At 36.7% G+C, this 27,340-nt stretch overlaps 1 protein-coding gene across 1 annotated transcript in view; it reads left to right on the forward strand.

Annotated features, from left to right (window-relative positions):
• LTBP1 (latent transforming growth factor beta binding protein 1) overlaps positions 1-27,340 on the forward strand; it is a 207,563-nt gene that overhangs the window by 60,853 nt on the left and 119,370 nt on the right. The window contains exons 4-5 of the mRNA XM_083349128.1: positions 1,707-1,882; positions 24,021-24,188. Of these exons, the coding sequence (XP_083205254.1) occupies positions 1,707-1,882; positions 24,021-24,188 (344 nt within the window). The remainder of the gene's footprint in view (positions 1-1,706; positions 1,883-24,020; positions 24,189-27,340) is intronic.

Raw genomic sequence — 27,340 nt, forward strand, 5'->3', positions numbered from 1 at the left:
ATCATTTTCCTTGCCAAAAGTTATTTTTCTCAACTCCGCCTGTCATAACTGTTTGATAAAGAGAGTCCAAGCTTTTTATATATCAGGATAATTTTCTTGAGCTCTAGAGTGAGTGATATTTGAGCTTATACTATAAACTGTAATGATTTTTAAATTTGTTTCAACAAAGAGGCCATCACAACTCCCACTGTCATTTCTTTCTGCATAAAAGCAACAAATGGAGTGTTAGGTTTTCATGACCCACTGATTGTGTTTGGCCACTGCTGGTTCCCATATATTGGCTTTAACATGGCCTTTGGTGTTAAGAGCAAGTTTTAAACCTTTGTCTATTCACATATATAGAGAGAAAGCTGAAACTTTAAATTGGCCAAAGGCTGACTATTGAAATGGGTGGTTTCCTTATTACAAGTTGTATGTCAAAATGTTGCTAACAATTCCTAGTTAATAGCTCATTCCTGTAAATATAAGCACTTTGAAATCAGAAAGGTCTCTGTATAAACTTACTTATACAATAAATGGTGAACTTTTATGAAACCAATAGGCCTCCACAGTGTTCAACTTTGGATAGGCTATTCTGTATACTATGATACCTTGGTAGTGGCTTTCACAAGAAAAGAGAAGAGATTATGAGAACAAGCCGACAATCATTACTGCTATGTATGAATGGAACCAATATATAAACATAAATTTTTACTGAGTGATCAAGATGATGATATTTATTACATTTCTTGTAACCTCCTCCTCAAAAAACGCCCTCTAAAATATTAATGATATCAGTAAGAAAAAGAAAGGTATCTAAATTGTTTGGGAAAGATTGGGAGGCTTTGTGCTTGCAAAATCTTTTATTTTTTTCTAGAACTCCAAGATCCATCAGCTGGAGATAGGTGGAAAAAAAAGAGAATTAAAATTTGAAAAATCAGAATTCACAAATTTATTTGAATGCTAAAACTGAAAAACACTCACAATCCTTTTACATTAAACACCCATCCCTAGCTGTCCAAGCTTTCTTCATTTTAGTAATATAATTTTTAGAAGGAAGAAATAGCAATTTAAATTGTGGTTGTTATTACACTGTGGAAGGCAAAAGCTCTTGTGCAATTAAATAAAACATCTGAAAGAAGTAAATCTACTTCTGACCATCCTTGTTTTATTATGTGCTCCTGGCTGCTGATTTAAATGGTAGATGACTGATCTGTTGCAGGCTTTATCCACACCAGGAATTGGATGTAACTTATTCTTTGTTATCTCTGAAAATCAAAGATGTTGCATTAGTAAAAATGATCAGTTAATTAAATATTTGAATCTCTTTCAGAATTTACTGTAATTGTAATAAAGATTGGTTTTATTCCAGTAGAATATGGGACTTGTCTTTCCCCCCCTCCTTTTATTCAATTGCACTAAGCTTAGAGCTGAAGTACATACTTATTATGTTCTGCATCATGGTGAGTTGAAGTTTTAAGTCTTCCAAATCATAGGAAGGATGGGCATTTACTAGAGTTCAATTGTAAGAAGGAAGGACAGTGATTTTCTTGTAAGTTTGCAACTATCACATAGCAAGTTTGCTTGGCTTATTTTTTTAACATCAAGAGTTAAATATGTTGCCATAGTCTTAAAAATTATTATTTGTTATGTTGTTATTAATGTCATTTCTGACCAACATAATGTTTTGCTATCAATTTCTCTGTTTTTCTTATTTCTTTGAATAGAATTATCCCTCTTTCATCCCAGAGTTTGATGATGAATGTACATCATGGCCAAACACATGAATATGTTATCAAGCCTAAATATTATCCATCAAAGAAAGTGCTCTCAGGAGAACAGTCCACAGAGAGCTCTCTACCTCTAAGAATGAGCCAGGATCAGCTTGCTACATCATATCAGAGTAAGTATGGCTGGAATGCTGCAGTGAAGTAAATAAACAAAAGTTAAAAAGAAGGTATGTTATTATAATAAGTAAAAATCAATAGTAAACGTCTTCTGTATTGTTGACAAAATCACTACATGAGCATATCTGGGAATTCACTAGCGGTTGAGTTCAGCTTGAAAGAGACATTAATTTGGAATCCAAAATGCAAAGGTCTTATTTGTCTTGCAGCAAAAAAGGATCTGATGTGATGGATTTGAAGATTTAGCCATGGAAATCCACTGGGCAACTGGATCAGTTGTTCTCTCTTGCAGGTTCATGGGATTTTTTGTGGGGAAAGAATGAAGGGAGATTCCCATGTGATCTGCCTGTGGCTCCCAGGGAAAAAAGTAGTATTTAAATCTAATAAATGCAATCCATGATTATGCACAAAACAAATAATCATAGAATTCTCCTGGATTTCATGAAAAAAGTGGGCTGAATGTAGATGTGAAAACCTCAGTTTGCAATACCAGATGGTCCTGTGTAAAAAGCTGAGCAGCATGGAAGATCAGATAGATCTCCAGGGAATCTCTAAAGCATAACTGCTGAAAAGGAAAATATCCATCCTTCAGAATTATTAAGACTCAATCCAATTTTATAATTAGGATTATCATTGGTTTTGTGATATTACAGAATTGATTGATTCAAAACTCTATATACTATTTCTGCACAGTCCTGTATCAGAATATTGTGATTCTCTGGGATCAGATGATGTCTTCATGATTCTTCTACTGGTACAAGGACTTTAGAATGTTTGGTAACAAAATGCTGTCTATCGATTTTGTGATTTAGATAAATTTTAATAATAATAATATGGTTAAGTCGTGGGCTCTGGTGAGCAGGAACGAAGACACAAGGCTGAGTACAGAGAAACTCATTATTTTATTCTTGCTGGAACTGTACTTGAGCTTGGGCCGCACCCATCCACAATATATAGCCTAGCCCTACAGTAGCAGCCAATAGGATTGAACCCTCGCTTGCCGCCTAAGGCTGACCAATTGCAGGACCGGAGATGGCCTGTTTGGGTTGCTGGAGAGCCGTTAGCTCTCTAGCAACGCACATGGTGTGGTACCACAAGCCCAATACATAACAATGGTAATAATGAATTTGAGCTGAATAGCAGCAGACTCAATGCTTGTTCGGGAACAAAAGCCCATTTGCAAGAATTTCATTTTCTCCTTTCTCCATTACAATCCTCAAAATCACTCCAATAGACAGTGGAACTTCCAGAGCTGATTTTGATTACTTTAATCCAAAGAGGAGGAGAAAAATGCATTGTCCAGTTTTGTCATGTCAGCCTAGATCAGACAGGAAACACAACCAAATGAACTGCTCCAACTTTTTTTGTAAGGCTGCATTAACAGAATCTTGGAAGTCTGAAATGACAAATCTCTCCCTGTCTCCTTTAGAGTCTAAGAAGTTATTTCTGGTCCTTTCTTTCTCCACCCATTATACAGCTGCAGGATAGCTCTTATCTGACCATTCCCTAGGCAACATCTCTCCCTCCCCATCTCCCAAGGGCCTTTCCACATACCATTACATGTCAGCAGTAAGTACTTCAACTGTTGGCAATATAGCATTGTATTTAGCTTTTTATTAAGATATATTATAATATCGGCCATTTAGCTTTATTAAAAGAAAGCAACTTCAGTGATTAATTGTAGTTGAGTTGGATGCTAAAATTCATGCTATATATGCAGCGGAAGTTACTTGCCGATAGTGATAAAAACTTCAGTTGTATATTGCAGGATACGGATTCCTTAATATTAAATGTAATGAACAAGAGATTTTATGTTTCAATGGGTTCCTTTCTCCATTAGAAGCTCTTACTAAACCCAAGATTTTTGTTGTCATGTTGATAACTACTGGGTGATCTATCAACTTCATTTTTATATGTTTTATAAAACATTTGATCTATAGCAGTCTCTCCCAAGAATTGCTTTCCAGAATTCCTATCCAGGTTCCGAGCTTAACAAGAAGAGCTCAAGAAATGGATAACAAATGTCATCTACATGACAAGGTTCTTTCATTTACCAACCTTCTTTAGGGAATGTTCCTTTAAACATATTATTTCTTGCATATATATTTGCATATAGAACTTTTGCATATAAAAGATTAGCTTGCCTACTTCCACACTTTCCAGTTTTCATTCCTCTTTTTTCTTTAAAAAATGTTTTTAGAAAGCATGCTGTATTCACATGCATGTGCTGCTCAAAATCTGTAGATGATGAGAGCAACAACTTGTGATACGAAGAAATTAATAGATCACTTCTTAAACAAGTAAAGCGGTAGATGAGGATGTGCTTCACTTAAGATATTTTTAAATGTTGAACTGGGAATTATGATTCCTTTCTTACAAGCAGCCAACAGCTGCGGTAGTCTTGGCAAGTCCTAGGAGGCCCTCATGTAGTATTTCCCCCTTAATTCAGGAGAGGAAACCATCGTTCTCTCCAGATATTCTAAGGCTAAGCCAGGGGTCTCCAAACTTGGCAACTTTAAAATTTGTGGACTTCAATTCCCCAATATTGCTCAGCCAGCCTGTTCTAAGCTATAGTTCCCTGGAACTGTATCTAGCAGAGTTAAAGGGTTTGTGTAAATTGTGCTTCAACAACTTTACCAGCCCTGTGTTTAATGTGATGAAGTAAACCCCAGCACCAGAAATAATTGAACTTGCAAATGATGAAATATGTTCATGTATGCACATTGTTTTTAAGGAAGACTTTTACTGAGATTGATATTGGAAATAGATCTGGGATGAGTTGGTTCAGTATTGGCATAGATTTCTGTAGATAGCTTGTGTTTGATACAGCTTCACAGGAAGCAGATTTCCATTGCTTTTACCTGGCTTGTGTCCTTATTTCAGACTGCTTCACATGTATTTTAACAAGAAACCTTATCCTCATCAGATTATTATATTTGAAAAGAGAGAAAATGGAGACTGAAGACAGAATGGCTTGTCTACATGTATGATACTTGAATTTGGAACTTTTTGATTGAAAGCCAATTTAAATTAATGTTACTGTATATTCTTCTAGATCTGGTATTTAATTAATAGGTCTCAATTTGAAATCAGCTTTCTCAGTTTCAGGAAGGAATTACATGTATGAGAATTTAAGAAAAAACAAAGTTCTGGCACTCTGGAACTAAGAATGCTAAGATCATAATTTACAAACACCACCCTAGAATGTTCTTTCCTACAGTATGAAGTATGATTGTGCCAGAAGTCCATATTTTAAATTTTTTGAGCCTGCCACTAAATGGCCTAAGATTCTTGCTTGTCTTTTATTTTCTCAACTAAACAGTTGAGCAGAAAATGTTACACAGACACACCTCCATCTTTCAAAAGGCTGAAACGCTGGGATTGCTTACTTTCCTAGGTAGAATCTAAGGTCACAGTTTTGATCCTTTACAAGGAAAATTGTTAGTTGGAGCCATGCTAATAATTATTAGAGGAAACAACAGGTGAAATTAAAAAGTGTAGAGTTTGCACAATAAGCAGTAAATATAGATTGAGGGTGCACACTGGAAGATATGCTTAAAAATAAATATGGAACAGCTGTCTGAATTATGGCCCATTGTTGATGTTGTGCACTGAAAATAAGTTATGGGCTCCATGGAGGAATAATCAAATATGTGATCTAATTCAAGACCATAGAGTAGCTGAGAACTTTTAACCCAGGATTCTTGTGAACTAATCTTTTTATCTTTGCAAGCATTCTTAATATATGGGTTTGAGTTTTTTTAGTTCCTAAAGCCCTGGAAAATGTAGAGGTCAATCTACCAGGGATTTATTTTTCAAGACTGTTTTAGCCAGTCTCCATTTTTTTCTACATATCAAAACAAAGGATCAAGAAAGATATATTGTTTAGGGATTGAATTATTACAATATGTCTCCCATAATACATGCTGAATACAGACTCTAATAATTTAAAAACATACTTAGCATTTTCATACTGTCTACATTATTCTATAGAAGGGACGCAGTGGCTCAGTGGGTTAGGACGCTGAGCTTGTCGATCTGAAGGTTGGCAGTTTGGCGGGTCAAATCCCGAGTGCCACGTAGCAGAGTGAGCGCCTGTTACTCGTCCTAGCTTCTGCCCACCTAGCAGTTTGAAAGCACGTAAAAATGGAAGTAGAAAAATAGGGACCACTACGGTGGGAAGGTAACAGTGTTTCGTGTGCCTTTGGCGTCTAGTCATGCCGGCCACATGACCACGGACACGTCATTGGACAAGCGCTGGCTCTTCGGCTTTGAAACGGAGATGAGCACCGGCCCCTAGAGTCGGAAATGACTAGCACACATGTGCGGGGGAACCTTTACATTTTACATTATTCTAAGGATAAAATGTTACTATAATACATTGGAACTAAAAACTTGTATTTAAGTCACCAACTTGTTCTATACGTATTTTCGGACCTTACAAAAAGTTCCATGATTTATAACATACATCAGCATAAAGCACTTTTTAAAAGAATATGGAACATGTTGAATGTACAGTCTGGCTTTAAAATCTGAATCTTTTAATTAGCATCATATATCGAAAGGCAGATAGATGCACTGAAACATTGTAAAGAGAGATGTAAAAATTCAAGATATCTCAGAAGATATTCTATACTTACAAGAACCTCTGGCACTACGGTAGAAGATGAAGTTAGATAAGGATTCTGGTCATTACCAAGTCAGAACGCTACAGGAACTGATGGAAATCCGATAGAATTATACCAAACAACATAAGAAATAGAAGTAAAATCCCTAACCAAGCTAGACCAGCAAACGTGGTGAATGACACAGTGGCCAACCAATTGGAAGGGGTCAATCTGCATTCCAGTTGCAAAAACAAAGGCAGCTTAACAGAATGTGCCAACTATTATATAATATTTTTAATTTCATATGCTCCCAAAATTATGCTTAGGATCGTCCAATGTAGATTAGTACCTTATGTAGAAAAAGAGGTGCCAGACATTATTTTTAATGTAACCTGAATAATGGAAATAGCCAAAGAATATCAAAAGGAGTCAATATGTGCCTAATCAACTATAGAAAGGCCTACATGTCAAGCTGTGGAATATGTTTTTAAAAAATGGAAATTCCAGAACATCACATTATCCAGTCCATTTTAGCTTTTCAGCAGCCAAAGGGGGAGGGAGGATTTTCATGGACAATGTTGGATTCTTCTTTGAACTATGCTTCTCCTTCATATGCCATCATCTCTTGTTTCATGAATAATCTAAAGAAAGAAGACTATTTATTGACATTATTTACATTAAACAAACATATATGGAAGCTGACAACATCTCTTTGAAAAGTGATAATTGACAGTCTTACCCTACATATTTCATAGAATGGACGTACTTGTTCGGTATATTTTTTTGAGAATTAGGGATGCAGACAACCAAGAGTAGAGAAAACTTACACAACTTTCTAATATCAATTTATGATAGCATTGTAAAAAATCCTTGAAGTCATGAATATTTTTCCCCCACATCTTTTCAGTAAATAGACTGTATGTTTCACTGAGTGCCTATCACCTTCTAGCGGTACAGCACATTTTTTTTAATCCATGAGCTAGTTTGGTCTATTAGTAGTTTTAATGCACTAGGCTAGAAACTAAGAGAGTGAGTTCTAATCCTGCCCTGGGCATGAAAACCATATGGGTGATTTGGGGCCAGTCACTCACTCACAACCCAACTCACCTCACAGGGTTGTGGTTGTGGTGGTGAAATTAGGAAGAGGAGGTTAGCAGAGATGGTCAAATTGACTGCTTTGATTACAGAAAAAAAATACAATTACTTTTGCTTCTACTTGGAAACTGCTTCTGGACTTTGTGGAAAAAAATGAAACTTTAATTTTGGATTTTACTAATTAATAGGTTTGTTGTTATAGAAATGGCTAGTTTTTATTATTACGTAAAAGTAAAAAGTTGAGGTTTGATGTTATTATCTTATTCTACTGCACCAAAGGAATCGGAAGTCAATGCCTTTTCTTTCTTTTTTCCCCTTTGCCCTGCATTTTTCTTTTGTATTTTTGTATTATATATTAAGGTAAAGGTAAAGGTTCCCCCGCACATGTGTGCTAGTCGTTTCCAACTCTAGGGGCCGGTGCTCATCTCCGTTTCAAAGCCGAAGAGCCAGCGCTTACTATTAGCAGAAATTATAAACACCAATCCAACATCAGCCTCATAGAGTAAAGCTAGTTTGGAAAAAACAACACTTACTCATTAACCCTGTTTCTACAACATATTTAATTTAGTCAATCACTAAGCCAGTTAGAGCTTCTTTCCGGTTGTTCTAACAGCACATAATCATACTTGAATTATGTATGTAATTGTATTAATTCTTGGCATGCTATACCCATTTTCTCATAGAGTAGGGGTGTCAAACTGCCAGTCTGCAGGTCGGTTGCATCATGCAGAGGCCACGCCCACCCCAGCTCTGGGAACACAAAAAAAGTTGTGATACGTCACGACACATCACGTGACGAGTTTGACACCCATGTCATAGACATAGGGCATCCTGGTATCCCATATGCTGTCACACCAGGAGATTACAAGCAAGATTTCATGACATCACTGGAACTTTGTCCATTCACTGGGCTGATAGCAAGAGGTATAGTTTGGCCACTGGAGCTGGTCAATAATTGAGATCCATGCTCTGCTGTAGTGAGTTCCCTGATACCAAGGTTTGCTTTATAGCAGCTTTCTCTTCAGTTCATTTTCTGGGAAGTTTAGTTTAACCGTCTTCATGACTCAGTATGTTCTGCATTAAATTTAACTATTTTCAGATGTTCCTCTATCACACTATCCACTCTCCCTTCTCTCCAGTAACTGAGTCAAGTAGGAACAGGGCCATTGGTTTTCCTTTCCCAGCTTAGTTGTGACTGCAGCTAATCTGATCCAAAGTTCTCTGGTTTTCATCTACTTTCATTTCAACATCACTAGTTCATCTTATAAACTGTTTAGAGCACAAGTATTTGCTGCTCTCCAGGTAGGTCTATTACCTGATCAGGAAGATCAGCAGCAGTCATTCAATGCCTCAGTATTCTTTGGTCCATTCTTTGCATCAGGTGACATCTTAAGCCAAATCAATTATAATAATATACATTTAATCCAGATGACTAGATTTAAACAGTTTCTAGGAGATGGGGGTGTGTGTCAATCTGTTGTATTGCAACAAAAAGAATTGTATTGCATTTGAAAACAAGTTTATTGTGGCAGAAAACTCATGTGTTCTGTGATAGCATCATTCTGAAAATTAAGGCAAAGAATTTATAACAGCCATTGGGATTTCATTATAGTCTTTGAATTAAGACAATGCCATATGGTATACCTGTAGTTTATGTTTACATCATTAGGCCAGAACCTAGATAAAAAAACATTAAATACAATAAAAATATGGATATATGAACTACCTTGGCTTACAACAATTCGTTTAGTGACAGTTCACAGTTACAAATGAAAAAAAGTGATTTATGACTCTTTTTCCTACTTACAACCATTGCAGCATCCCCATGGTCACATGATCAAAATTCAAATTCTTGGCAAATGATATGATGGTTGCAGTGTCCTGGGGTCATGTGATCACCTTTTGTGACCATCTGATAAGTAAATTCAATGGGGAAGTAAGATTCATTTAACAACCATGTTACTAACGTAACAGCTAAAGTGGTTCACTTAATGACTGTGACAAGAAAAGTTGTAAAATGGGGCAAAACTCACTTAACAGCTCTCTTGTTTAGCAACAAACATTTGGGGCTCAATTGTGGTGGTAAGTCAAGAAGTACCTGTACTAATATAGTACATAAATACAACATAAGAACCCAGATTAGCCCCTGACCTATGAGGTAGTCCTTCCCCAAAAGTTGCTTCCTTATTGTAGTAGCCACTGAAAGAAACAGTCACTAATGGAATGACCTTTGAAATGTTTATTTTTTAAAGATACTGGCATAAAATAAAATGGATTTGCTTAGTATAGGTGTTACTAAGTTTTGGCAGGCTTTACAGAAGTATAAGATTTCAAAGCACAATAATAGGTTCTGTAGATTTGATTTCTTGTTTGCTGTATATACCCACCGTCAAAGTGGGGGAATTCCGGCATATCATTTCTCCAAATTTGTGAATGTCTGGTTTAAGTAAAGGCAGTTCAGAAATTAACTACATGAAGGCAACTGACATAAGAGGCTAATTGAAAAGAACTGTCTTCAGTGTAGGTAGTACTACTGCGAATTGTACTTTACCTGATAGAGAAAAGCAAATAGCAGCCAAACATAATGAGCCTTTTGGCTAATAGAAAAGCTCTGGGACAGCTGTGGCAAGCATATAAGGTAATTAGGGCTTTTATAAAGATGTATTTTTTCAGTAAGAGTTTCAGGCCAAGCATCCATGCCAGGCTTTCTGCAGGACAAGCAAAACATGGATTGTTTGGATTTGATTTATGTGAACTCTGTCACTGTAGCTTATGGTTTGTGTTTGATTCAGCTTATGGCTAAGCAAACCAGAGCTTAGCACAACATACAGTATACAGCCAGTGCTACTCCAAAACTAGACTGAAGCTAATTGAAGTTTAAATCAAGAATCTGTTCTCCAGATGTTGCTGAACTTCCAGCATCCCTTACTCTTAATTTTGTTGCCTGGACTATTTAAGTTGTAATTCAGTAACATCTGGAAGGCCACTTGTTGCCTATTTCTGATTTAAGTAGTTTTAAAGAGAATTTGAGGAGAAAAAGGCAAGAAAAATATCATAGCGTATATTATTTTATTTTGTCATGGTTGAGATGCCTTCTTTGGCCTTAAGTGTTTTACTGAGTTCTTGATATGTGGCAGGAATAGCATATAGTGGTGATGTTATATTTTTGAATCTTTAAGAATGGCAGCTGCTTTGATACTGTCTTTCATAAGGATTTTACTGATAGAGTAAAAGAGTGACTTGAATTCCAAATGATTAGGACCAATTTATAATATAGCAGCCTCCCAGATGAGTTGGACTACCACTTTTAGAACTCCCTACAGCAGGGCTTTTCAACCAGTGGTACGGGTACCACCTGTGGTACATTGGCACCTGGCAGGTGGTACGTGACCATCCTAGAAAAGTGGTAGTGGGGGAGGAAAATGAGCTGTACCGGTGGCAGCAGCGCACAAGCCTGAGCAAAAGATGGCTGGAGCTGCAGGGCTGTTGGGGCTCAACGGAAGCGCCAGGATCAGCGCTTCTTCAGGGCTGTCGGGTCAGTGGAAGCACCAGGATCAGTGCCAGGCTCCAGCTGGAGCTCGGCGCTGATCCTGGCACTTTTGCTGAGCCCAGAAGAAGTGCCGATCATCTGGAATGTTGCAGCATCTCCAGGGTCTTGTGATTTACATTCAGATGCTTGGAAACTGATTCATATTTATGATGGTCGCAGTGTCCCAGGGTCATGTGAAGTGACCAAAACCTGCTTCAACCACCCAGCAGACCGGGGGAATAAAAAACAAATACCCCCCCACCCCACCCCCGCTGCCAATCCTCAACTGCTCACAACTATGAAAACCTTGGACAGGAGTAAGAGCACCGCCCGGAGGAAGAGCACCGCCCGGAGGAAGAGCACCGCCCAGCAGGCTGTGGCTTGGGGGGCACTTTTTTCAGTGCCATTTGTAACTTCGAACAGTCACTAAGCGAACTGTTGCAAGTCGAGGACTACCTGTACTTCATCACTTTTTTCCTTTTTTTATCATGTTTTTGACCCCTTGCTAGGCGACTGGTGGTACTCGGATGTTGCCATATCCTAAAAGTGGTACACTGGGTGAAAAGGTTGAAAAGCCCTGCCCTACAGCACGGCCATTGATCATGCTGTTGGAAGTTGTAGTCCCTCACACTTCATAGACACCTAGTGGTCTAATAAATATGTAACAAAACTTTAATTATTTATGAAGTATAATTTCAGTTTAATTGGATTCATGGTTTTTTTTTAGCATGCGCCCTAACTTTGTTTCTCCATTAATCTGTTGGGCTAGTTAGCTGGGTCAAATAATTTTTTATGCTGCTATTCCTTATTTTATTGAGAAAAACAATTTTATTAGTTGCAAATAGGCTTCTTAAAAATAAAGGCTAGTTTTAATAAGTTGTTTTGGTCCTCATATGGACAAGGTTTTCCTTTTATAAGCATATTTTAAGTCATAATAAGTTCAGGATCAAAATTTTACCTCAAATTATAAGATAAAAGAAGATAATCTTTATTGTTATTTTTTACTGTGGGCACAATGGTGCACATCAAAAATGAAATTCTCTTTTCCTCTCTGTTATTGTTGTATTAAATCCCTCCTTCAGACATTGCGGGTGCTTCATCACTGGAGATTTTTAAGAAGAGACTGGACAGTCACTTGTCTAAAATGGTATAGGATCTCCTGCTTGAGCAGGGAGCTGGACTAGAAGACATGTAAGGTCCCTTCCAGCTCTATTCTATTCTGATTCTCAGGGATTTTTTTCACATAGAACGCTCAGAACGGCGTTCTGGCACCTTTTTTTTTTTTTTGCAAAAAAAGCTCCCTCTATTGGCTTTAGGAGTAGGCAATCTTGGCTCTTTTTTATGACTCGTGGACTTCAACTCCCAAAAGTCCTGAGCCAGCCATGCTGAGGGGAAAGAGAGAGGTTTCCAAGCTGAGCCATGCTGGCTCAGGAATTCTGGGAGTTGAAGTCCTGAGGGGGCCACAGGGGGAGGTGGGGCTGGGGCGATGGTGCACATGCCCACAGAGAAGGCTCCAAGTGCCACCTCTGGCACATGTGCCCGAGGTTCGCCACCACTGGCCTAGGGTTAGTGTGTTCATTAGGCCAATTGTTATGGCTAGCTCTAATCTGGGCTGTCAATACTATTTTATGTTTTTACTGTTTCCTTGGATATTGTAATTTTTTTTAAAGGTAGAAGCAAAATGTAGGGTACCATTGGCCTAATAAATTAAAATTTTGCTAAGGTGTTTGATAAATAAGATTATAGCTAGTGCTGGTTAGGTAAAGGGTCTGTGGATGGCATCAAGCTGAAAATGCATTTTTTTCCCATAACTGTCCTGGACACATACGAAAGAACAGATATAGTAGAGAGTTACTCACAACATGCTAGATAGTATGCCACAGCTTCACAGGATGATACATGGCCCCAGAGATTGTTCCGTAAGTAAAAGCAGGGCTTTTTTTCCTCATAGAATGCTCAGAACAGCGTTCCGGCACCTTTTTTTGGGGGGGGGGAAAGCTCCCTCTATTGGCTTTAGGAGTAGGCAATCTTGGCTCTTTTTTATGACTCATGGACTTCAGCTAGAAAAAAAATAGTATCTTTTGTACACTCTTGAAAACTATTTTTAATCTATAACCATCTATTACAACTAAACCAACAATATATGATGTTTTCCATGGTGAGCTTAACATCATTAACAACACTTATTAAAAAGGCTAAAATAATTTCTGGTGGTATTATTTGTACATTAAAATTTTGTTTAGTCACAATCTTTCACTTTTCACATTCTGGAAAAGCAGTGGTCATGTATCCTAGCAAAAGATGTTACATATGTGCATAAGCGTAGTCAGTAGCATATGCCTTTTTTAAAATATCAAACATGGAAAGAAACAAAAATAAGTCCAAAATACCTGTATTACATCCAGAAAAGCCAACTTTGCAACCAATATTTCTCATCCATAACTATGGCACCCTAAGGATACCTGCATACATGCAAATGCTTCTCTGGGATTGCTTTTTCCTTCCAGTAACAGATTGCTGGGAAATACCAGACATGGCCTTGAGAATTCCAATGTTTGTTACAAATTTTTCTGGATGTGGTTGGAAAGAGGCTGTTTGGCGCCAGAGACCACTGCCACGAGGAACACAGCTCTGGGTTGGGGGTCGGGGCAGCTCTGGGTGGGGGCTCAGCAAGGGCCGCGGCATGGCAACTGTGGGGAGGGGAATCCCCACGGTGGCTGTGGGGAGGGGAATCCCCACAGCATGTGGCTCTGAGCCACAGGGGCAGGGGTGCAAAGGACGGGCGGTGACGCCATAGCAAGACACGGGCATCGCTCCCAGTGACAGCACCTCTGAGTTCTGGCACCTTTTTTTTTAAAGAAAAAAAGCACTGCTGATTCTGATTCTCTTTGTCAGTAAAAGCTGAAAGAGCTTGTCAAGAAATAACATGTGTTAAGCATGTCATGCAGCAGCAACAATCCAAAACAGCATTCCCAGTGAGAGGATTATTCAACAAGAGCTTGATAGTTAAAAAAAATGAAGAAAGTATGATTTAGTTTAAAAAAAATAAAGCCTCAATCTGTGTGGGATATTTATACATACATATTGACACAGATAAAGGACACAAATCAATTAGTTCTTTTGATAACTATACACAAAATCGAAGGTAGAACTTGAATTAGAATACTGACTAGGGTTTCTTGAAATTGTCATCTTGTCACATTTGAAGAAAGTGTGACAGCAGGTAGCTGTCCTTGTAGGAGCATAAAGCAGATTAAATTCTTAACTCTATGGAATATAGGTACTGTCTCATAATCTGGCTAGACAACTGAGTTATATATCTTAGTGGCATAATGAATAAAAAACTATAGGATATCATGTTGAAAAATGAATTCCTCAAAAATAAAGGGTGATAAGAATTAGGCATACTTATTCTTAGTATGTTAGTTTTCCCTTTTTTTAAAACACAAAAACAATGTTCCCACCATTTTCCTACTTGCATTTTTAGGATAATAATTGACAATACCCATGTATCATATTCCCATGAATGTACAATATGTATTTTCAATACATCTCTTCTTCCTTTTGCGTCTTGTAACACACCTTATATTTAATTCATTGTTTTTTTCTCCCACCACACAAAATTAGAGATATCTTTATGACATTCTTTAAATTATACATCAGTTATCAAAATGGGACTTGACTGAAACAAAAATAGCATTCTAGGTAAAACATTTATGTTAATTACAGAAATTCTTCCCAACAATGGCAAGCTATATTGTCTCCCATCTTAACATATATTTTTTAACCTCATTCCGTGCCTTAATATTATTATTTTGAAATAACATGCAATTTATGTTTGTCAAATGAATACTGAAGTCTTTCATCTTTTTCTCAATCTCAAAACTGGTTTATTTATCAATTCTATTTCATTTTTTATTCTCATATTTTTGTTAACATTATTATCTTCTGTTTGTTACTCTTTAAATTAGCTAATGCACCAAATTCCTTTAGTTTTCCCATTAATAATTCAAGTCCCTTTAAAGGAGGGATGTCAAACTGCCAGCCCATGGGCCGGTTGTATCATACGGAGGCTGTGCCCACCCCAGCTCCAGCAATGCAAAAAAAGTCACGATATGTCATGATATGTCACATGACATGGCAAGTTAGACACCCGTGCTTTAAAGGATCTTCTAAAACCAGCACTAAATCATCTGCAAATGCTCTCAACTTGGAAGTTTTTTAAAAAAATTTACTCCCACAAACTTTTCTTCCTGTCTTATGTCTCTGTTCAGAATTTCAAACACTGAAATAAGCAAAAAGAGACAGTAGGCAACCCTGTCTTGTTCCTTTTTGTATCTCAAAAGGTTTTGTTAGATCTACATTAACAATAATTAGTGCTTTCTATGAAGTATAGTTCAACTTTACTCATTTTGTAAAATTGTCTACAAGATTCAGATCCTCCAAAACTTGAAATAGAAAAGTCCAATTCAGATTATCAAAAGCTTTCTCTACATCTAAAAAAATGCAGTTTGTTTTTCATTATGTAGAGACACACAGTTTTGTTCAAATATTCTGGAATGTCCAACACATCTGACATTCTTAAAAATATCTTTTAAGTAAAAACCCACACTGCATTAATAAATTCTGTAAAAATGTTTAATTTTCATCTAGATGAAGTAGATTTTCTTTTATAAACTAAAATCACAAGGATAATCTGTACTTTAGAAATCTTAATGGCCAAATTCTTTGAAATCCAAATCATATCTATTCTTGAGAAGAATCCATGTCTTTCTGAAAAGTAGACATATTCCTTTTTCTATCTCCATGCATCCACTAACCTTAGATTGTTCATCTGATTAAAAAAAACGTTGTTCATAAAAAAGACTTACTAATCTCCCTATGAGTTTTTGCAAAAAGTCACCTTGTCCTCATTTGGGGCATAAAACCCCAGAACTATAGTCTTAGCACCATGAAATTCAACTTCCACCTCAAGAAATCTACCATGATAGCTGTCTTAATCCTCCATAGAATTTATTAAAGAACCGCCTGAAGTCCATTCTGAGACACTTTTAACAAATTAAAGAACAAAATTTATGGTACTTATATCAGCATTTTAAAATGTTCAGTACATTATTTAGTCTACATTTGTGAACTGAGATTGATTTGTTTTGACAGGATTGCTTGGAACAGGCCAGTTTACTGTGAATTCTATTTTGTAACTTATTAATCTGATGACCGTTTTAAGGTTATTATATTTAGAAAACATAATATTTACTAATTGCACATGAAAGTTGTTTTCTTGAACAAAAGGTTGAGTGAGTAATTGCTGGCTAATTCTAAACCATGATATAAACTGATTATGTGCAATGACTACTGGATTGTAGTCTATTTTCTGAACTCAAAACATCTTGGTTGCCTTGATGAATAAGTTATACAGGGAAACAGATGGAAACAAAGGTGAAGATTGAATGCATCTCTATTATTTGTACTGGATCTCTTAATAACTCTGAACATCATCACATTTAATACATTTTGGAAAGGTCTTCTGGATAAGGAATTCAAGTCACTCTCTATGGATTTACTTCTTTCAACAAGTCTGTTATAGAAAATGATGTTGTGAGTTTCTACTTTAACCCCATGTTAGTTAGACTGCAAAAATTTTGAGTGAATTTCTATGGAACATAGATAGATAGATAGATAGATAGATAGATAGATAGATAGATAGATAGATAGATAGATAGATAGATAGATAGATAATCAATGGTTAAGACAAAAATATGATGAAAATCTTATATGTAGATAATAATCTACAAAGGTAATAGTGTATTTAATAGTGTGTATGACTAACAAGAAGAAACTATTTTTTTAAAAAAAATGATGTGGAAAAATGCTATGAAGGAATTTTCTTGGAGAGTTGTGTGGGTGAAAAGGTTGTTCTCAAAGGAAAAAAAAGATGTATTTCACTGTATTTTGGCAATATCAGATTTTTTTAGATGACTCTTCCCAGCAAGCTAATTTGGATAGGACAAATAAGTGATGGACCCATACTAGGAAATAAGTAATTTCCTCTTGAGTGTTAAGTATCAGCAAGGTGGATTAAAAGGTGAAAAATCTAGCTGAATAGGATGAATAGAATAGAGCTGGAAGGGACCTTGGAGGTCTTCTAGTCCAGCCCCCTGCTCAAGCAGGAGGACCTATACTATCTCAAACAAGTGATTGTCTAGCCTCTTCTTAAAAATCTCCAGTGACAGAGTGTCCATGATTTCTGGAGGCAAGCAGTTCCAGAACATCAAAAGATTTTAGCATCACTAAAACTTTTATGTACAAAATAAAGGTTCTGTCGTATCTTATAGCAATATTGGATTGGGTAGGCTATTTATCTGTTGTTCATTAAGTAATATTAGACCACTAGCACCACAATAGAAATGGTCTTTAGATGAAAAGAAATATCATGTTAAAACACAACTGTATGATTGCGATGGAAGCACTTTTTTTAAGTAAACTTTTTTTGTTACATCTGGATAAAAAAAAAAACCTTTACTCATTTAAATACATTTATTCTTTTAAATAGTTGGTAATAGCTCAGTAATTTTAGTGTTGGCATTTCTTGCCCAGTACCATGCTGCTTTGTCTGTAATTTTGTGTTAATTCAGGCAAGATATGGCCTTCTTTAGACAATAGATTTCCTTTGATTTCAGTATAAAAATTACTCCTGAGTTTGGTGGCAGTAGGATCATATTCCAAGTGGAGAAGGATCCACGGGGATGCAGATTATCTTCAGAGTCAAGAATCTTGCACAATACAGCCATGGCGTGAAAGCATTTCTTAAGGTTCATTCAGTTAATAAGAGAAACAAAACAGCAACTGATCACATTAAAGTTGAAGGAATTCTAATAGGAGTCCTCCCTTGAAGGAATAACATTGTTATAAATAAAAAAACTTACAAACTTAGCATATGGAATGCCTTTGCCTTATATAACCTAAACAAGATATGGGTTAAAGCAGTCATAATCATGTGATCAGACAACTCTTGCCAGATCCCCATTTTGCCCCAGTTATTTTGCACTACAACACTGATGGCAAAACTATGACATGTGTGTCAATGGTGCCATGCCATGACGTTTTGAGTGACACTTCAGCATGCAGCAATACCCGACAACTATTCTCAAAAGCCTATGGAGCTTCTCAGTCATCCAGGTCATGGTTGTCCCAAAGGTGCTTTTTCAAGAAGCAATTATTCTCAAAAGCATGGCCCATTCTTGCCCTGTTAGTGTTGTTGGGAGTGGACTTGGTAATTTCTAGATTGGGCTGTTGCTTAGTGTTAGCTTGTTTGAAAGTTGCTTGATTAGGATATTGTTGCTTCTTGATTGTTGACAGGGCAGGCCACCAGTAATGGTGAATTAGCCAAGGATGTAAGGGTTTTGGAAGTCTCACTATAAAAAGTATGCTGCTCCAAATAGGATAGTCTGTTGCAGAAATAATGGTGTCAGGTGTCATAAATGTAAGATTTCTAAATATTCGATTAATCCTTTTGGTATTGCACCAGCATTGAATTAATATGACAACTGATTTTTTCCCTTCATAATCTTTTTTACCTCCATTTGTAAAATATGATATTTTATTATTTTTCTAGAGTTTTGCATCACTTAGACTATTTTCAAATATCGTTATATCAATGAGCCATTCTTTTTACTTTGATTGTAATATATGGGTTAATATATGGGTTGTTGAATTTTGAGATCACACAAAATCTTGATATCCCCATTTTGTAAATTGATTTTCCAGGTACTTGGCTCCAGTAGTTTTGCAAACAGTAAAGCCAAATTTGCTATAGAAATTCCAATGGACAACTTTTGCAATTCTTTGATAGTATTATTGACTTGATTGATTTTACTTCAGCCATGAACATGTTCGCATACAGTTTCATCCTTAACTGCATGCAATTTGCATTTGACATTGTTGGAAATACGTATGACTTTGGCTTTGACGGCATAGTTTGAAGGGCTTGTTCTAAGCTGCTTTGGTTGTTTCCTTTGTTTTTTTTTTTAAAATGTTAATCCAGCTAAGAATTAGTTTCTTCTTGTATTCCAGTTTAGTTTCTGTGTTGTCAAAAGCATTTATTTATTTATTTATTTATTCATTTATTTCCCATCTCATTTTGAAGTGACTCTGGGCGACTTACAGCATCAAAAGCATTAAAACCATAACAATACATATTTACAATATTTCTATCCTTGTATAAGCACAGTCTCTCTACTTTTCTTGATGTAATTTTTTTTACAGACTTCCTTTTTTCACAGTTTGGCCTCTACCACCTCTATTTTTGGATATGTAGAATCTGTGACTGTCATTTCTTGAGTGGTGTATACAGCATAATGTATGGTCGTTAGTACCCTTATTTTTCAATCAAGATTATCCACTTTTGCTCGGAACCAATCAGTTATACTTGCAATATATCTAAATGCTGGGACTTCCTTGAAATATATCTAATTGCTGGGACTGCCCAAACATTTACTGCTTTAAAAGTACTTTCATCATTTAATTTGGATGTTAACATTTTAGACTCATTTGATACAGTCTCTTTTTTTACTTCATTGTGCTCTAAATCAGTAGCTTCTATTAGTTATAATTAGTTGTATTGCTCGGGTGCCAGATGTCTAATGGCATTTTCAATCATTAGTTGTAGCCCATCTTCTTTTACAATCTTGCCTCCTGTAATTGCAAAACTAGAACATTTGTCTAGGCCAAATATTATTTGTCTAGGCCAAATATGGATAATGACCAACCAAACTTAGGTTTCAGAATTTGATTTACAATGTAGCTTTAGGTTATCCATATAAAGCAAAAAACAAAATAGTTTCTTCCCCCCCCCTGTGTTTTAGTATTCACAATTGATTTTGTTCAAGTTGCTGCTGTTGCTACTGCTGCTACTGCTGCTGATAATGATTTAGGAGCTCATCCCATCTGTACTGACATGCTGTGGCACTGATGAATTGTAGCTGAATCTCCACAGAATGACTGTTGAATTGTTGATAACGGTTATTCACTTTGGCATGCTTTAATTAGATCTCTTCCTACAAGGAAAAAATGATTGCAAAAGATAAGTCAAAAAATAACAAACATAAAAAAAAATTCAAGGATTATTTTCCTCAGCTATTAAGAACTGTGTGATTTTTAATAAACAGACTTAAATGTTAAGAAAAATACTGTCTGCTGTAACAATAGCAATAGCACTTAGACTTATATTCTGCTTAACAGTGCTTGCAGGCCTCTCTAAGCAGTTTACAGAGTCAGCATATGGCCCCCAACAATCTGGCTCATTTTACTGACCTTGGAAGGATGGAGGTCTGAGTCAACCTTCAGTTGGTCAGGATTGAACTCCTGGCAGTGAAAATGCATATTTAGCCTGCAATACTGCATTCAGTAGCAAGCATCTCCCAATCCTATTTCATTTAAATGCCTTCACTCAAGAAACCCATATTAAGGATGCTGCCAGTCCTTATTATGCCAGCAGGAAGACCATACAGGTAAGCTAAGTGGAGCCCACATTTAAATCAAATGATATCCTAATGATAACATCTACAGAGCCTCCAATCTGCCTTGACATCACTGAATTCCCTGATGTACTCTTAAAGAATTGTAACACCCTCCCTCAAGAGCAATATCAGCATTCCCCTCCCTCCCAAAACATAACAGCACCACTCCAAGCCATGGTTCAACAAGAACTATGTTAATATTAAAACAAAGCTCTTGCTATCACTAATCAGACTTGCGTATCCAATACTATACCAACAGCTACAAAGGACCTCCCTCAGCAGAAAAGGTACTTGCTAGCATGCAAGAAAAAGAAAACCATGAAAAACATCTGGACACAACTCATTCAAGCAGTCAAATCCAATGGCTCAGCCTCTTTCTGGCACATCACATCAAATTCCCAATGAAATGGCCCAACCATGATTGATTGTCACATCCTATCCCAGGGACCTGGGAGGCATACTTTCAGGAACTCTATATGGATATCTCTTGCAAAAGTGGAGGGCCTAGCCAAAATATAGAAAATCTGCCAATGTGGCACCAGTGACAGAGGTCAAAAATCTTGTTGCTCAATTAAGATCAGGAAAGGCCCCAGGAGAAGACCCACTTCCTCCAGATGCTATTAAAAACAATTTGGACTTCTGGGCCCCTACTCTGGCCTTGCTGTTTACCTGCATCAACACTTATGAATGAGCACAAAGGATTAGATGCTCATGATCTTTCTCCCTATACAGTATATAAAAAGGGTAAAAAGGATGACGCTGCCAATAATAAATCAATTAGCTTTCTCAATACAATCAGCAAACTTCATGCAAGATGGAAAGGTGCATAAGTTTATGGATTTATACATTTATGGAAATTCGAGAACTGGCTGGAACAAGAAAACATACTTAAAGAAGAGCAAGCTGGATTTAAGGAAGGACAATCCACCATCAACGAATGCTTAGTATTCCACATATAATTGAAAAATACTACCTCCCTTTATGCCATCTTCACAGGCTTCAAAGCAGCTTTGATTCCATATCACAAACCAAACTGGGAAAAACTGGAAGCCTCCTTGATTGATCTTCATTTATTTCATCTAATATGTATGGTTCATGAAGGGACATCACTGAAAGAAAGATGCAATCTCATTAATGCCATTGTAACTGAGAAAGGCATAAAGCAAGGCTGAATATTGGCCCCCAATCTTATTTAAACTTTTATATTAACTCCATGCTGGGCCATCTACTTGACATAAATTTTACTCTCTAAAATTAGCTAGAAATCACAATTCTGTTTTACTCTATGTGGATGATGCAGCAGTACTCTCAAGAAAACCTGTTGGCTTTAAAAGAGTATGGAGAGCATGAGCACAGTATTTCAAGGAAGACCAGCTAGAATTCAGAAAATCGAAACCACTCATGGAGGACAGATGTTCACAAGACCAAGCAATTTCAAATATCTAGGAGTTGTCCTATATTCTGCCAACAGTAGGAATCCCCATGGTACTGCGTCACTGAAAATGCTGAAAGGGTTAGGGTTAAATTCCTCAAGACAAGAGATCCCACTATATTCCTGCAGCCTTCAAATTATTTCAAGTCAAGCCAATAGCACAACTTCTCAATGGTGCCCCATCTGGGCCCTTTCACCAACTTTACACCATTAGAACTTGTTCAGTCCAAATTCCTAAGCCTCTTCAAGCCCCCAGATGGGTCTCTAATGCCACCTTGAGATTAGAGAGAGGTCTTATGAAAGTAGAAGGTAGAGTATGGATACCATACTCAACTATTGGCTTAGACTGTCCTTTTCCCCTCTTGGCCTTGCCCCATTAACTATGAGGGATAGTTTTCTGCCTCATGGAAAAAGACAGTGACAACTGAAATCTTATCCCTGGGATTTTCTCCAGGTCTTCTATATGGAGCATTTGCTCTTTACTCACAGCCAAAAATAATATAAAATGATATTCTTCTGAAGTTAGGAAACATTCTCTACTTCCTTAAGTATTGTTATCATTCAAACAGCAGATTAGCCAGCCATTTTCCCTTGTAGGGCAGAATATTTTTTTTAAAAGTAGGAGGTAAAGTTTTTCACTGTCCAGTCCTGTCTGACTCAAGAGGCGGTGCTCATCTCCATTTCCTAGCTGAGGAAGCCAGTATTGTGCAAAGATACTTCTGTGGTCATGTGGCTGGCATGACTCTACGTTGGGGCACACGGCATCTTAACCGCTAGGCCACCGTACCCACTCTAGGCTGAAGAAAGGCTACTGGTAAAAATGCAAAATACATGCTATACTTCTGAAAATAATAACAACAATAGTTCAGTAAATCTATATGATTGTTCAGAATAATTGACTTGATTAGTCAAATACTACTAATAATAATAGCAGCTAAATCCCCTCAAGTTAGTATTGACTTTAATTTTCAAGTAATTTTGTATAATACATTTTGTAAAAAAAAAAAGTGTGAGAAATGCCTCAAATGATTCAATAAATGTGTGATTCATCTGCAATGAACATAACTTCAGTTTGTTCTTGTGCTGTGATGAAAAAGATATGCCTACTTCAAATCATGATTATTATTATCAACTGCTTTGTCCAAAAACAGTCGCTTAACAAAGTAAAGTCAGGTTTTGTACAGTATTTAAAAAATGACATAATTAGTCAGAAAATGCTTAGAACTGAACTTTGCAAAATGAATAGGATTTGTCCATTCCTGATCTGAAATGCTGTTGAGCCACCACCTTCATTTACAATTGAAACCCTGGGGTGCACATTAGAAGCTAAGAATAAAATAAAACCTTGAATACGTACATCCACATGGAGTGACTGTTCCAAGAATCTGTGGAAAAAATAAAAAATAAAGGGTCCCGGCAGCTGCGTCAGAGGATTTGTTCAGGCCAGGGTGCCAGGAGATTTGAGACAGATGTTTTCAGACATGCGGCATGCCTGAAACATTTCCAGGGGACGGGCTACAAATAGTGACTTAATAAGTGTAGAATCAGGAAAAGTATGCAGGGGAGAAAGGCGCAAGAGTTTATTCACCTTCTAGGTGCATACTTAGTCATTTTACATTACATCTGCATGTCAGGATTGGCTTTTGAAGCTGTCAGATCCTTGGTATTGCTCTTTGACTGTGAATAAAGTACAGCATTGTGATTTCTAATCCCACTCCAGTGACTTGATTTTAAATGTGGATTTGGAGTGAATCCCGGCATCCTGTTTGCTCAGCTTCCTACTCCTGTTTCAGAGGCATCACTGGATGTTGAGGAGAGAACACTGACGGCTGCCCTGTTCCATTTAGAACTTGTTGCTTTTCAGAACTCTGTATCTGTAAATCATTGGAAAGAAATCAATGGCTACCAAAGTGATCTATTTGTTTTTCTTTTTTTCTTTGCCTCTGCTCCCAGTGGGAAATCACACAGGACGCATAAAGGTGGTCTTTACACCCAGCATCTGTAAAGTGACTTGTAAAAAAGGCACCTGTCAGAACAGCTGTGAGAAAGGAAATACAACAACGCTGATTAGTGAAAATGGGCATGCTGCTGACACCTTGACAGCTCCCAACTTCCGAGTAGGTAAGTTTGGTGAATCCTTATTTGCTATTGTTAGACTTAGCTGTTCATGCACTTGGGATTTTTGTTTCAACCTTTTTCCAGACTATTAGATATCTTCTTCATTGCTCTTGATTTTTCTTCTAAAGTGCAAAAAAAGGAAAGAAATAGAATTATTCAAAATCTGCTTATGATTATGTGCACAGTATGGCAGTACTGTACTTTCGTGTGGACCCACACATTTTCATAGGAACCCACAAAATTGGATAGAGCAATGGCAAAATTGAATAATAATAACATTCTTTGAATTTAATAGTTTAATGTTTGGGTAAGTAAATGCAAAAACTCATTGGAGTTAAATGAAACATTCCTGAAAAACATTGTCTAGGAATTGTTTAACTCTGTATTCCTATGAATGGAATGGGCACCAGCGTAAAACATGTGCTTTGAATGCACTAAGAACACCACAGATTTTATGTCCGATATCCACATAAACTGAACATTTAAAAATGTAATGAAAGTTATTATGATGATAAATGAACTGGGTCTGCTTCCAAATAGAACATTCAAACAGTATATCTGTCAGCTGTTATATAACTGGTCTTCAAAGATGATTGATATTTAATATATTGCAGTGTAATTATATTGTTCGTTGCTTTTCGAATCTCTTTCCAAATAGAATAATGCTATTCCTCTATAGGATATAAGGCAGATTTGAGAAAGACAGTCTCACTGCCTTTCTTTATAATATGCTGAGCTGTGCTTGAAAACATGTTCTCAGTACCTCTAACAACATGGGTGGTATAAAATACTTGTCACTGTCAGTCTAAAGAGGCATCCAAGATTGAACACTAAGAGCTGACTGGCTAGTCCTATCATTAAACTATGGTGAACAAAATTAAGCTTGTGTATCTTTTTCTCTGACATTGAAGCTTCCTGAGTTTCAATTTAGTAATCAAATGTGGTTGCTAAATAGAACACGTGGCTTCCCCAACTACTGATAGACAAACCAAAGTTAGGAACCATGCTTTAAATATTGCTTTCAGTTTAGATTGTGTCTTGGCCATATAATCAGATTTTAGGGCAGTGGTTCTTAAACTGGGGGTAATTTGGGTGTAATGAAGCAGTTTGTGATTCCTTGTTTGTGATTTGAGAATCCAGTTTGGGATTCCTGCTGCCAAGATGCTTGTGTAAAACAACAGAGTCTCTGTGTTTGTGGCTGTGGTGAGTGGGTGGATGGGAGTAGTGACATTATTTGAGATAAGGAAAATAGATGGGTCCAATAGTTGAAGAACCATCTAAACTTTTTCTAGTAACATCAGACTTGGCTTGGCATTACATATGAATGGAATCTTGTGTGAAAATAGACTGTAAACTATATTAGTAACCTTCCATTGTGTGAATTCAGATTCTAAAGTATATGGTAGTATATGTGTCAGGACCCACCCCAATCCACGTCTTAGGAAAACAAAAACTCTTGGAGTCAGTTCTAGTCCAAAAGGAATTTTTACTAGGACATGCTTGGTTGTGGAAATACAAGACTGGACTTGGTATTGTTTTACAAATTGAAACTTTATAAAGAGTTCCCGGTTCAACCCCCCTTCCCTCAACCCCATTTGGTCAGCCCCCCATCATTTTACTTCGTGTCATCCCTTTCGTGGGAAAAAGGGAACTTCGAATCTTTATGGTTATTGCCTTCTTCCTTTACAGATTCAAATGGAGACACAGGCCAGATGCCTTCTTCCCTAACCCTCCCTTTTGTTCCCCCAGTTCAAAAGGTTTCCCTTGGTCTTTGAAATAACCTAAGGCAGTCTGAATCCACATGCGCTCCTCCTTCCTCGGGAGATGGCAGAATCCATGGGGGGGGATAATGTTCTAAACATACATTTATGAATGTGATATAAATGGATTCTGACAATATGGAGTGTTGAAAAAAAAGTGGAGAATTTTTGAATGAATGCTACTAAGGAACTCAGTGGCTGTGATCATTGTTGAGCCTAAATGTATTCATTTGTTTTAAAAGACATATACCAAGTGGCCTAAAATATAAGTTAGTTCAGAATACCTATTTTTAAATAGGTAGGAAGAAATACAATGATAAGAAAATTATCCATTTATTTTATACATCTATGTGTTTGTCTAACAAATGAATGAAAACATTGAACAAAGAATGTTTTGTATGATTGTTTTATTATTTTAATTATTGCACTATTTTTAATTTTTGTTTCTATTTTAGTTTTCAGCTTCCTTGAACATCAATTTTCAGATGGAAAAGCAGAATGTAAATTCAGTAGCCGATTTTTTTTAAAAACACACACACGATATTTTACATTTATTTCATTGTAATGCCCTGCAAATTTTGGAAGCAGTAAGATTATTAGCTTCTTATAAAAGAAAGAAGAAGCAATAAGTGGTACAAACAGATATATTTATGTTACTTATATATTTATGATTAGTAGGTACAAATCTGAGTTACATCAAGACTGAAATAAAGATTAAAATTGGGATGGGGAGCAAAAATACATGATTTTATCATTGAGAAGTAGGACCGCCTTGTTTGCAAGTCCTAGAAGCAAAAAACCTGTAGATGATTAAGGACTGGGATGGACAGCATCCAGCTGTAGTAGCTGTGAAAACAAAGGGTCTTTAGTCTACAGTGAAAGCATCTGCAGTTTTCAGAATCCATGTTAGCATCTGGAGTATTAATTGAAATGTAGTCTTTCAATCCCATTCCTAGCTCTAGATTGCTCAGTTCTGTTGTTAATTCTCAAGAGCTAGTAAGAGCCTAACCTTCGAAACCACAGCATTTATTATGCCATGTTTTCATAATGAGGGATCCCAATGGGTCAGATTATTAATCGCCTAATTGGGAAAGTATATAAAATATAAATACAAAACTGTTTTTTTAAATATTTGTTTTAAAATGTTTAACATATCAGGATATATATTGTGGATGAATGCCCAAATAACATGCTTGCGATCATTTCTATGATGCTAGCAATCTTTACATGATGAGGAAAATTTTGTAACTCAGTTGCAATATTTCTGCATGAGATATTTAACTTTCCCATTAGTTTATGAAAGCCCGTTGGGTGACTTTAGGCCAGTCTCTCTGTGATAACCCAATTTCTATTCAGTTGTGCAATTGTGAGGAAAACAGTACAGTGTATGTTGCC

Source organism: Vipera ursinii (genome assembly GCF_947247035.1).
Source record: "Vipera ursinii genome assembly, chromosome: 1".
Taxonomy (NCBI): Eukaryota; Metazoa; Chordata; class Lepidosauria; order Squamata; family Viperidae; genus Vipera; species Vipera ursinii.